Source organism: Dermacentor albipictus, chromosome 2 (genome assembly GCF_038994185.2).
Source record: "Dermacentor albipictus isolate Rhodes 1998 colony chromosome 2, USDA_Dalb.pri_finalv2, whole genome shotgun sequence".
NCBI classification, from domain to species: Eukaryota; Metazoa; Arthropoda; class Arachnida; order Ixodida; family Ixodidae; genus Dermacentor; species Dermacentor albipictus.
In genome coordinates, this window is record NC_091822.1 from 198968640 (window position 1) to 198980861 (window position 12222).

A 12222-nucleotide genomic window follows, 5' to 3' on the forward strand; every position below is an offset into this window, starting at 1 on the left:
CATGCGGGTCTGACTAACATGGACACAACATACGGGAGTGTTCCAAATTTCTGGCAATCTCAAAAGCTCTAATGCACCATGTAGATCCTGTAATGACATGCACAGGGCCACTATGCTGCCCTCAGGGGCTGCACCAGTAAACGTGCATCAGTTTCAGGTTTTAGCACTTACATTGTTTTGTACTCTTAATATTTAATAGCCTGAGAAAATTTAAGATAAAAGGCATGTGTTGTGAACATTACATTACATGACATGTTTGTGGGCTGCCATTCTTAAAATTCTGAGTAATAATTTAGTACTGAATGTAACACCTAGTATGAACAATTTCAGTGATTGAATAGTGTATCATCATAACCCGCATGCATGGCATGGATGAGCATACATATACCTAAATATATGCGGAGCCCTACACTGCTGACGAAAATTTGCTTGGTGTGTTCATACAACTGGTAACACAATAAAATAGACCGGTGGTGATGCTGTCTTGAAATTCTCGCACCATTTGACTGTGCCTGCTTGGACATAGTTAACTTATTATTGGTAAAGGTCGACTGCATTGCACTCTAAAAGGGCCAACGAATGGCAAGTCTCAAGGACATTACTTAGCCACAATTGCTCAAATGTGAAAAAATAATCAGAAATACGCGACGTCACACTCACGTACCAGCACTGGAGTTTCGGCGCATTGGAGTTTGTCAAGCATTAGTGTGACTTTCAGTATTCAACCAGGGCTTTGAAAGAATACCTTCTCAGACTGAACTGAGTTAAATGTTTCTCTTTAGAGGCGCGACTGGCGACGGAGGACACTCACTTCAGGCAGCGCCATATTCCTAAGGAAGGTGCCCTCGTGGCGGCTGCAGCGGCGTCGGTGTTGATAACCGAGGTGGTGAAGCCTCCGCTTCCACCTGTCGGGGACGGAGTGCATGTGCAGGCGTTGAGGCCCAGGCGCTCAGCGAGAGACTGGACGGCCGCAGGGGAACCGCCGGGCCCGGAGGACACGAAGTGGAAATTGGCTACCGACGACTGTAGGCGCGTCTTCACCACTTCCAGAGGACAGGTGGCAATAGCACCGGCTGTTCCACCCAGACTGCGAGAGGAACACAGCTGAGTCAGCACGGTGCCTGCTGTAGAAATAAATACCACCGTGGGCACGAACGCTCGGTGGCCGGAAAATCCGCAAACCCCTTCCGACTACATTTTTTAAAACTCGTCCGCTGCAGTGTACCCTTTGGCAACATTAATCGAAAATTCACAGCACTGCGGGGCGCTTGCGCACAATACATTGGAACCACTAGTCTCGTTGCCAGGTTAAGTTGCTCAGTGATGCGGAGAATTTAAACGCTCCCGGAAGCACGCCTTCTCACGTGACAAGTGCGCAAGTTTTGTGCATGTTGACAACAATTCCTTAACGAACACAAAACGAGACTGCGCGCTCTCTCTCAATCCCGGCTTCTGCAACCGCGAAATATCTCCCGAAAACATCTGCGCACATAGAGCGTACGTCGGTACAGAAATCACTCCACTTCTGCAAGGAGAACCCGGCATCGTTAACTTTTTTGTATGCCTCACTGGGGTGCTTTCCCTTACCGAGTCTACATTCAGATCACACAATGAGAGGCAAGTTCCGTTTGTTGTCCTCGAAACAAGCCGGGCCAAGCAACGCCCGAGCGAACATTCTCCACGCGTTTTCCTACGCAGTATTGCAAATAATAAAAAAAAGGGGGGGGGGAAGCGCTTCAAGCTAGTAGCGACCTACGTTTCTCGTGCGGCAGCCCGCGACATTATTGTATACACTCGATCACCTGCAGGTTTAACAATCACCAGACTTGTCTCATGTCAACAACGAGGAGCCCGAGAGAAAAAACGGGCAAATATAAATTCAAAGAAGGCAAAACTACAAGCACGCGTTTGAGACGTTCCGAGCGCTCAGTTCTGCATTGAAGAATGCCATAAGCGAGTCTCTGGACCGAAGGCCTCTTCACCACACCCACCTAACCTGAAAATAAAGCTTTATACCAGGTGTTCTACTCGGTCCCCATTGCGCACCTCAGCAAAATACGTCGACAGAGCTTTTATGACGAACGGAGCAACATAGTAAACAGGCTAATGCAGGAGGGCAGAGCAGAGAAGACACCCGGTCGGGGAAAAAATATTAATAGAGCAGTCTGGGAGGGGGGGGGGGGGGGGGGGCTTGCTCCGTCAACGCTTTTCCGGCGTCATTTGATGAAGCCTCACCGAGACCATTAATATGCACCGATTCTAAATACAGACTCTCGATAGACCTACTGCCGGCTTAGGCGGGGGGGCTGACATCCTGCTGACGGCATTCACCAGTAGTTGGGCAACAGCGGCCCATCCAAGAAAGAGGACACAAAAAGAAAAATAGCAAGGCCAATAGCGCATGTCAGAAAAAGTCGCATCCTCCGCCTATCACCCACTTAGTAGAAATTGTGAGCAGTAAAAATGCCCTTCAAAAGTGCAGCCACCTCTTATTCGGTCGGACAAAAGAATGAATGCTACAAATGTTAAAGTCTGGACACTTGAAGCGAAACGTGATATATATAACTGTTCAGCGACTTGAAACCATTTCTAAAGTGTCGCCACGAAAACGCGAACAATCACGGAGCTCTTTAACGTACGAACTGCTCCGCCGGTGCGAACGTGACCAACGAGGCGTCCGCACGCCGTGCGACATTCCCAAACAATAACGCGTCCCACATTCTACCAGCTGCCTAACGCTCTGCCACAACACAACTCCTTGGAATCCAATTCCGCAGCACGGAAAGACCACTGTTCGAACATGCCTCAACAAGTCATTAAGGCAAGTTAAAGCATACCAGGCAAAGAGCTATGCGAAAGGTATCGCGGCGATCTAGGTCTTGCAACGGTGCACTGTTTTGGCAGAAGACTTGGTTTAATACGCGGAGTAAGCAAAAACGCGCGGCTGTTCGACGGACACGGTCACGATACGGTAACCAGCAGCACGACGATACGCAGATTTGCGAGTACTACGAAGAGCCAGGTTCTTGTAAAAGGTGAACATGGAATGAACCTTCCGGATTCACTGCAACCACCGTGAGAGTCCATGGCTCAATAGTTAACATGTATAATGTTGAAGGCTTTTCAGGGAGACCTCAGCGGAGTATCTAGAGAGCCCCGTCAGAGCGAGCTGCGACGTTGCTTGCCGTTCGGAGTTGTATTACGGCAGCCGCAGCACGACTTGGAATTACGTTGACGGTAACAGTTCGCTTTTCTGCGTAACTTACCCTCCAGCCAAGAGGTGTATTATGGCATCGTATTGAGACATCCCATCCAGAACACATCAAGCCACACACAACTATACCCGACGATGCTCCTGAACACACTACTGAAAAATTTTACCGAGCTGTGAGCACGCATCTCACAGCACCACAGATTTACCGATCACTTGGCGAGCACGTGAACACTGTGCCGGCATTGGCTCTCCGAGGTCACGTGGCAAAATGTTTACCACCAGAGCAGCAAGAACAAAAGACGCCCTCTAGAGTGTGTCGTACGCGATTGAATGTGTTGCTACAAACGCTTTTTGTGTATAGTTTTTATTGTTCACATAACATGCACAAGCTTTGGAAATATGTTAATCTTTGAAAATATCATTAGTTTAACTATCAGACAAAAGGTGGCGACAGTAGTCCCCTGTAGTCCCTTGCGTAGTCCCTTGCGCCACCAAGAGCTTGGTGGCGCAAGCCACCGCCCCGTTCCAAAGGGGACGCTCATAACATCCATCCATCCATCCGTCCCTTTCTTTTGCTGTTTTTGTGAGGCATCAAAACGCAGAACTGCGCTTGTGGCTTAACTGCGGTAAGGATGAGAATAGTAAAAGAAAGCTGTTGTTCAGCCTTACTAGACTTGAGCTGGCGCCTCGCAGTTAAGCTACTACTGCCGCGGTGTTCCTCGACGTAGTTTATAGGGCTCCCAAAGCACCAGCGCTTTCAGGGCCCAGGATGCCGGCTTCGCCACATGCCGCAATGTATTGACCACGACCTACTGTATAAACTCTTGCTGCTGTGTACCCACAGTCGTCCACAAAATTTTACGGACCAATGAATCTGAGAAAAAGCTTAATTCTCAGCACCCTCACTACGGAGCCTCGTGTTCGGATTTCCAGCCGCTGCTAGTATATGCGAACAACATAGTGATGCTAGCTACCTTTACGGGCTGCGCGGAAATGCAACGTTTTGCGAGATCCCGTGGCCCGTAAACTTTTGTGGTTGTTAGTACCAGCTTTTATTCAGAAATTTCCCGGCGACATAACTTTTGTTATGCCATTTGGGAGGGAGAACGAATTTTGAGGGAGTTTGGTGGGAAACCCAAGTGGGGGTACATCAGTGATAAAGATAAAAACATTTATTTGACTCGATATTTATGCGAAATTTCCGCACAAAAGGAACAGAGAAAGAGGACGGACAGGTTTTTTGTTTACAGTATTCACGCAAAGAATAACGAAAAGGAAGTGGCAACAACATCTAGCTCTAAAGTTAACACACAGATTTTTTACCACCTCAACGACCGTATATGCGTCCTTTCGTCTACATGTGCAGTACAGTGATCTGCAGTTATTCTTTCTTACTTATTTTCGTTTGCATTCCCGAGAATTTTATTGCGATCGCGGCGGTAGCAGAGCTGTCAATTGCTTACAAGCGCGAAATGTTCAAACCGTGCTGACTGAATATATAGGTTGATCCCTCAAAGGGCGGACAAATCGGCGGATCTGTTAGGCATGTAGGGCCCTCTGGGCCGTACTTTTCGGCGGCCTAGCCGGATTATCTTACTAAGCTACGTGGAATGCTCGATTGCGGTAGTCGGAGGTTCAACTCCCCCCCTCCTGTTTTTTTTTTTTTTACATTCTCCATTGCACTACATTTGCAGGCTTGGAGTGGCGCCTGACACCGTCGAAAGATGCCGAGAGCGAGTAAGGCTATACTAATCCAGGCACAACCAAATTAGGAAGGCCCACTAAGCTTGAAAACAGACACTCCTTCACCACAACAGGAATTGGCCTCCCTGGTGCAGTATTCGTCCACAATCTCCCTGATGACATCTACAATTATCCCACGGTCCTCAGTTCCCAGCAGGTGCAGAGCACCTGACCAAGGCGGTGGTCAGACCTGTAACACAGCAGAGGGTGCCAAGAATCTCTGGGTCCGGAGAGGCTGCCAATGGAAACTGACCCTGTAAACCTTTAACAGCCAAACACTGGCGAGTGAGGCTAGCTTAGCAGGACTCTTTGAGGAACTATCAGACATTGTTTGGGATATTATCGGCCTTAGTGAGATTAGAACTGGTGAGGCTTATACATTGCTAAATAACGGCCATGTCCTCTGCTATAGAGGTCTCCCCCCTGATAAGGAGCAATACGGGGTAGGATTCCTAATTGATAAAGACATAGCGGGCAACGTTGATGAATTCTACAGCATTAATGAGAGGGTAGCAGTAGTCGTAATCAAACATAATAAGAGATATGTATTAAAGGCAGTACAAGCATATGCTCCGACATCCAGTCATGACGATGAGGAAGTATATCAGTTTTATGAAGATGTTGAATTAGCGATGAGAAAAGTGCAAACTCGGTATACACTAGTAACGGGTTACTTCAATGCAAAAGTGGGAAAAAAGCAAGCGGGTAAACAGGCAATTGGCAACTACGGCATTGATTATAGAAACGCTAGAGGAGAGATGCTGGTAGAATTTGCAGAAAGGAATAAGCTGAGAATAATGAACAGCTTTTTCAGGAAATGAGGCAACAGAAAGTGGACCTGAAAAAGCCCTAATGGTGAAACAAAAAAATGAAGTTGATTTCATACTTTCTGCTGATCCCAGCATAGTGCAGGATGTAGAAGTGATAGGTAAGGTAAAGTGCAGTGATCATAGGTTAGTGAGGGCTAGGATTCACCTCAATTTGAACAAAGAAAGAGTAAAACTGGCCAAGAAGAAACAGGTCAACTTAGAGACAGGAAAAGTAAAAGCTGACAAATTTAAGCTGGTACTTGCAAAACATATGCAGCCTTAGAACAGAGAGATGATGATGATGATGACATAGATGTAATGAATGAAACCGTAACAAGGCTGGCTTGAGAGGCAGCAACTGAAGTAGGAGGCAAGGCACCAAGGCAGCCAGTCGGCAAGCTCAGCCAATTAACAAAGGACCTAATAAAGAAACGACAAAGAATGAAAGCGTCCAACTGAAGAGATAAGATAGAATACGTGAAACTGTCAAAACTGATCAACAAGGCGAAAATAAGTGATATTCGAAATTATAACGCGAGAAAGACTGAAGAAGCTGTAAAAAACGGATGCAACCTGAAATAAATGAGAAGGAAACTTGGCATAGGAGAAACCAAGATGTATGCACTGAAGGATAAGCAGGGGAATATCATCAGCAATTTCGAAGGTATAATAAAAGCAGTGGAAGAATTCCATACTGACCTGTACAGTACCCAGAGGACTCAGGAGTACTCCATTCGAAACAGTAATGAACAGGATACAGAAACACCTCCTATAACTAGAGCTGAAGTCGAAAGGGCCTTGTAAAACATGAAATATGGAAAATCGGCAGAAGAAGATGGAATAACAGTTGATTTAATCAAAGATGGAGGAGGCAACGCTAGAAAAACTAGCGGCTCTCTATACGAAATGCCTGTTGACTGCAAGGGTCCCGGTAAACTGGAAGAATGCAAACATTATACTAATCCACGAAAAGGGAGACATTAAAGAGCTGAAAAATTATAGGCCCATTAGCTTACTCCCAGTATTATATAAAATATTTACCAGGTAAACTAATCTCCAATAGAATGAGGGCAATACTGGACTTTAGTCAACCAAGGGAACAGGCTGGCTTCAGGAAGGGATGCTCTACAATGGATCATATCCATGTCATTAATCAGGTTATCGAGAAATCCGTAGAGCACAGTAAGCCTCTCTATATGGCTTTTATAGATTACGAAAAAGCATTTGTTTCAGTAGAGATACCAGTAGTCATAGAGGCATTGCGTAATCAAGGAGTGCAGACCACTTACGTAAATACCCTGGAAAATATCTACAGAGATTTCACACCCACCTTAATTCTACACAAGTAGGAAGATACTTAGAAAGAAAGGGATCAGACAAGGAGACACAATCTCTGCAATGCTACTCACTGCTTGCTTGGAAGAAGTATTCAAGCTATTAAACTGGGCAGGTTTAAGAGTAAGGATCGATGGCGAATATCTCAGCAACCTTCGGTTTGCCGATGACATTGTTCCATTCAGCAACACTGCAGACGAGTTACAACAAATGACCGAGGACCTTAACAGGGAGAGTGTAAGAGTGGAGTTGAAGATTATTATGCAGAAGTCAAAGATAATGATGAACCGGGCAAAGGAACAAGAGTTCAGGATCACAAGTCAGCCTGTAAAGTCTGTAAAGGAGTTTGTTTACCTAGGTCAACTAATCACAGGAAACCCTGACCATGAGAAGGAAACTCACAGAACAAAAATGGGTTGGATCGCATATGGCAGACATCGTGAGCTCCTGACTGGAAGCTTACCATTATCATTGAAAAGGGAGGTATACAACCAGTGCATTTTACCGGTGCTGACATATGGTGCAGAGAGTTTGAGACTGACAAAGAAGCTTGAGAACAAGTTGAGGGCCACGGAGAACAAGTTGAGGACCGCACAAAGAGCGATGGAATGAAGAATGCTAGGCATAACTTTAAGAGACAGAAAGGCCTTCGTCCTGCAGTGGACATAAAATAGGCTGCTGCTGCTGATGATGATTTATAAGGTAAGTAGCATCAAAAGTGTATACAACTTCGAAAGGAAGTCTGCTACAGCAAATTAAGAAAAGTTAAGATAGGCAAGCTTCGATTAGCAAGGCAGTTTTGAAGACGAGGTTGCAGGTTCAGCTTTTGGTCACAGCAGCCGTATTTCGATGGGGGCGAAATGTAAGAATGCTCAAGCACAATTTGGTACACTAGAAGAACCCCAGGTAGTCAAAAATAATCTGGAGTGAATCACTAACTGGATCATGTCTTTGGCATGCTAAACCCCAGAATTATTTTCTTAAATTTCAGGGAGCAGTGTTGGAGTCCTTAAGGATGAGCGGAAAATGCCGTGACAATGCGCTTTCACGCAGGAAAATTTTTTTTTATGCCCTTTCAGACTTGCTTTGCCATCTTGCCTTTCATCTTGACCTCCTTTGAATAATGCTGTCTGTGGTGCCACGTTTACATGAGCGTGTGTTCATGGCCTGAAAGTATCGGAAGTGTTGGCAGCACTGCCAGTGTTTAAAGAAGAGAAGTGCAATTATTGTTTGGGGACAACATGGATGGGCCCCAAAGGGTGCAAACTTTTCTTTGAGTGCATACGTATAGAGTTTAGATTTTGCACATGCAAAGTTAGGGAATGTAAACCAGCTAGCTTGCAAAAGAACCCCAAGGGAGTACAAAAGAATGCCAGCTGGGCATGGCTAGCTTACAAAAGAATTACAAAGGAGTACAAAAGAATGCAAGCCAGATTGGTGTTTTTTTGTATGCAAAGGGTCCTTTCAGTGCCCAAACCTGTTCGTGTACACAAAATCGAAAACTCCCTTAAATGCAGCCAGTTCTGAATCTACTCCAGTGCACAATGCGATGTTCCATTTCCATGTTGCATTGCGTTTGCAATAGCAATTTATTTTGTAATTTATTTTGCGCAAGAGTGAGTCTGCACTCGTTGGCATGCTAGGCAAAGCAGATAGGCAAGAACTCTTGTCCATGAGCGCATGCAAAGGTTCACATAGGACTCAACGCTTAGTAACTGGCTACATACAGATCGATTATGTGTTACACTTTTATGTACCCTATTTGCATGTAAATAATGCGAGGTGGGACTTTTGTCTCCCAGAAAAAGAAAATATATGTCATATTGCCACGTGCATAACAGTTGGCTGTGTTGTGGTTTGCCGCTTCTGCGGAAGCTGAAAACGATGAAGTGGACTGGGTGCCAACGACGATGAAGAGGCATTCTGATCAGCTTTTGCTGTTCGTGTTTCAATTTATGCTCAGGGTACATAAGTGTTTCTGTATGCATGTGTACATACACACTAATAAAAATTTGCACACTATGAGGCTCATCTTGTTCACAAACAATAATCGTAATCTGTGTTGTGTGTCTTTATTTTTTGACGCTGCATGCCTGGTATGTTCAGTCCTTTAGTAAAAGCTTAATGCCACTAACGGCTTGTGCAGTATCAGCATGACATGGCATTCGTGACAACAAAGTGACGAGCGCAGAGTTATCAAGAAAGGAAACACAAACAAAGCAGCCGATGATTTATGTTTGGGAACAAGATATGCCCCTAAGGGTGTAATCTCTTTTTTTAGTGTACATTTTATTACACCATTTAGAACATGCCTTTCTCATAGAATTCAGGCTAAAAGAATTATTCCCTTTAGTGTTTATCTTGTGTATCTGTCTTGCACACATTTTGATCCTTTTCGTAACCCTGTGTGCCCAGTACATTTCACTCTTATGTGCATGTCAGCGTGCTGTACCATTTCTGCAGCAGGAAAGCAACGAGTGCAGTGAGCTAAATCAAGCAAGTGCACATAAGGTTGATTACGATGTTTATTGTGGGACAAGCAGGGTTCATTGTCATGTCCAAAGGGAAGTTTGAGGAAAGAAATCCTAGCTGTTATAGAGAAGAAAAGCTTCGAGCACACAAGTTCCAACCTTAAGCTTCAAAAGAAGGATGGCAAACAGACTAATGAAGGATTCGAGACTGGACAGACTTCAAAAAAGGCAGCAGGCAGTTCCTTAGAAACCTTCTTTACAAGAAAAACACACAGGCCAGACTGTCCGTTCTGAATTATAGTTATGGAGAAAAGTTCATGGCAACACCTCATCCTATGTTATTTACAACAGCATCAAAGTTCCTAAAATATAGAAGAATTAATCCTTGTTCGCAGCTACTTCAGCATTGTCAAGGAACTCAAAGAGGGAAAAGTGAATAGCCCCACAAACTTTTCAATTGACACTGAGGATTTATTCTATTTTGTACCTCATTGTAAACTGTTGTGCTGTGCATGACACAATAAACAAGAATCATGAATTCACATTCCAAAACATCACAGGGGTGACCAGTGACAACTTCATTGCTGTACTTGCATTTTACGTCAAGTCAACAGCCATCAGTTTCAGTAGGCAGTACTACGTGCATATAAAGGCATATGTATCGGGTCTTCAGCTGTAGTTGTGTGTTTAGCACCTGTCCCTTGCGCCCCTTGTATTTGTCCCCGTCTTTCCACACCATGTCTTTTACTTCCTAATTATGTCTTCTGTGCATTTCCTGACAGATAGGTAAAAAAGGAAACACACACAGTGCTGATGATGATCATTGTGAAAAAAATTACCCTAAGGTGTGTAAAATGTTAGTGCTCACTCGAAGAAAAATACGCACCCTTTGGAGCTCACCATGTCCCCAAACAATATTTGTAATCTGTCTTGCGTGCACTTCTTCTCTGTAGTGCTGCACACCCATAACTTAGTCAGGAATGCTGTCTAATGCAGGGCAGAGCTTGCTGCCCTGCATGCGGCTGTCAAATATCTCCTGCAAGAGACACCTCCGAAATGGGTCATTTTTTGCGACTCTAAGGCAGCGCTTCAGAGTCTGCATTTGGCCATATATCGGAGGAGTCATGAGCAGCTGACACATGAAATAAGAGAAGATCGCTATCAAGCTATTGCTAAAGGGCATGAAATTATATTCCAGTGGCTACCTGGACATACCGGTATTGCTGGTAATGACCTCGTTGACGAAGCTGCCGGTCTGTTCATCTGGATGCCTGACCAGTTCCAATGCCCTTATCAAGAACCTATGCTGCAAGGCAGATTCATATTGTGGCTAAAGCTATGACCCACAATACTGGTCTTCTCCCAACGTCCTGAAGTGTCATCTTCATAGGCTGGATCCATCCTTAAAGCTACAAGTGCCATCAAAAATTTTCCACTCTGAGGCGACAGTATTGTGCCACCTCTGGCTCCGGGTGGCATTTACGAAGGCCTACTCGTTCCGCATTGGAATGGGGGATACGCCCATGTGCGACTCCTACAAAACCACAGAAATGATTGAACACATCCTATGTATATGTCCCCAATACAACGTCGAGCGTAAAGTTCTCCAGACAGCACTAAACCAGCTAGACTCTAGACCATTTTCCATAATGAAGATCCTTGGACCCTGGTCATTCGCGTCTATGGCATAGAAGGCCACGAAAGCTCTCCTGAAATACCTCAAGTGAACAAGTCTTGGGAACAGACTGTAGACTCGGTGTGAACCTTCCACTGTGCGCAAAAGTGTGCTCTCTCTCTCCTCTCTTTCTCTATATCCCCATGCCCCCTTCGCCCAGTACAGGATAGCAAATCGGACGTGCATCTGGTTAACCTCCCTGCCTTTCCTGTCTTCTATTTCTCTCTTTCTGTAATGCTGATACATGTATTCCGTTCATGACTTTGAAGTACCAGGAGCATGGAGTTAAGGAAAAAAAAATTCACACAGCATAAATGATTATTGCGTAGGGACAAGATAAGTCCAGACAGAAATGTAGCGAGTGTAGAGTGTTAAATAATGGAAGTGTAGGCAAGATTGAGGATTATCATTAGGGGAAAAAAGAAGCCCACGGGAGTGTCAAATTCTTTGCGTGTGCCAGGTGCATCTGCATGAGTGACTTCCTCATTGCCCTAATATTATTTTCCTTGAAATGGAGCATATCACCACTTCAGGCATACACAACTGTGCATACACGCCAAGAGAGTGCATAGAGAGCAGAAATATACTGATGAAAACAACGGTACTCAAAACATATCGCACACATATTAAAAGAGGTTCGATTTAACATGTGGTGTAAGTTTGAATATGCATGAATTGAATTGCTTTAGTAAAATGAGTTGGAAAGCAGACAGCTGTGTTTGCTCAAGGTGTCAGGATGTCACCGTGTGGCGGGTTTGTTACTTTCACTGTTTTTCCAATGTTTAACAGCAGGCGTAACTTTAAAGTGGTTGGATAGGTTCTTTTAGAGTGTGAAAGATATGAAATAGTTGATGTTCTCATACCTAACATTTCTGCAGAAAGTTCTCAGATGAAGTCCACATTCTGTAAACTAGCGAAAACTCACTGAAGAATTGAAAATTATTATCTTTTCTGCAGCTTTATGCCTTTCGTGAT

General features: G+C 44.7%; 1 protein-coding gene across 1 annotated transcript in view; it reads right to left on the reverse strand.

Moving 5' to 3' along the window:
• Rim2 (replication in mitochondria 2) overlaps positions 1-3448 on the reverse strand; it is a 60636-nt gene extending 57188 nt beyond the window's left edge. Inside the window, exons 1-2 of the mRNA XM_065435333.1 lie at positions 3267-3448; positions 812-1087 (exon numbers count right to left, since the gene is read on the reverse strand). Of these exons, the coding sequence (XP_065291405.1) occupies positions 812-1087; positions 3267-3307 (317 nt within the window). The 5' untranslated portion in view covers positions 3308-3448. The remainder of the gene's footprint in view (positions 1-811; positions 1088-3266) is intronic.
• Positions 3449-12222: the final 8774 nt, after the last annotated feature.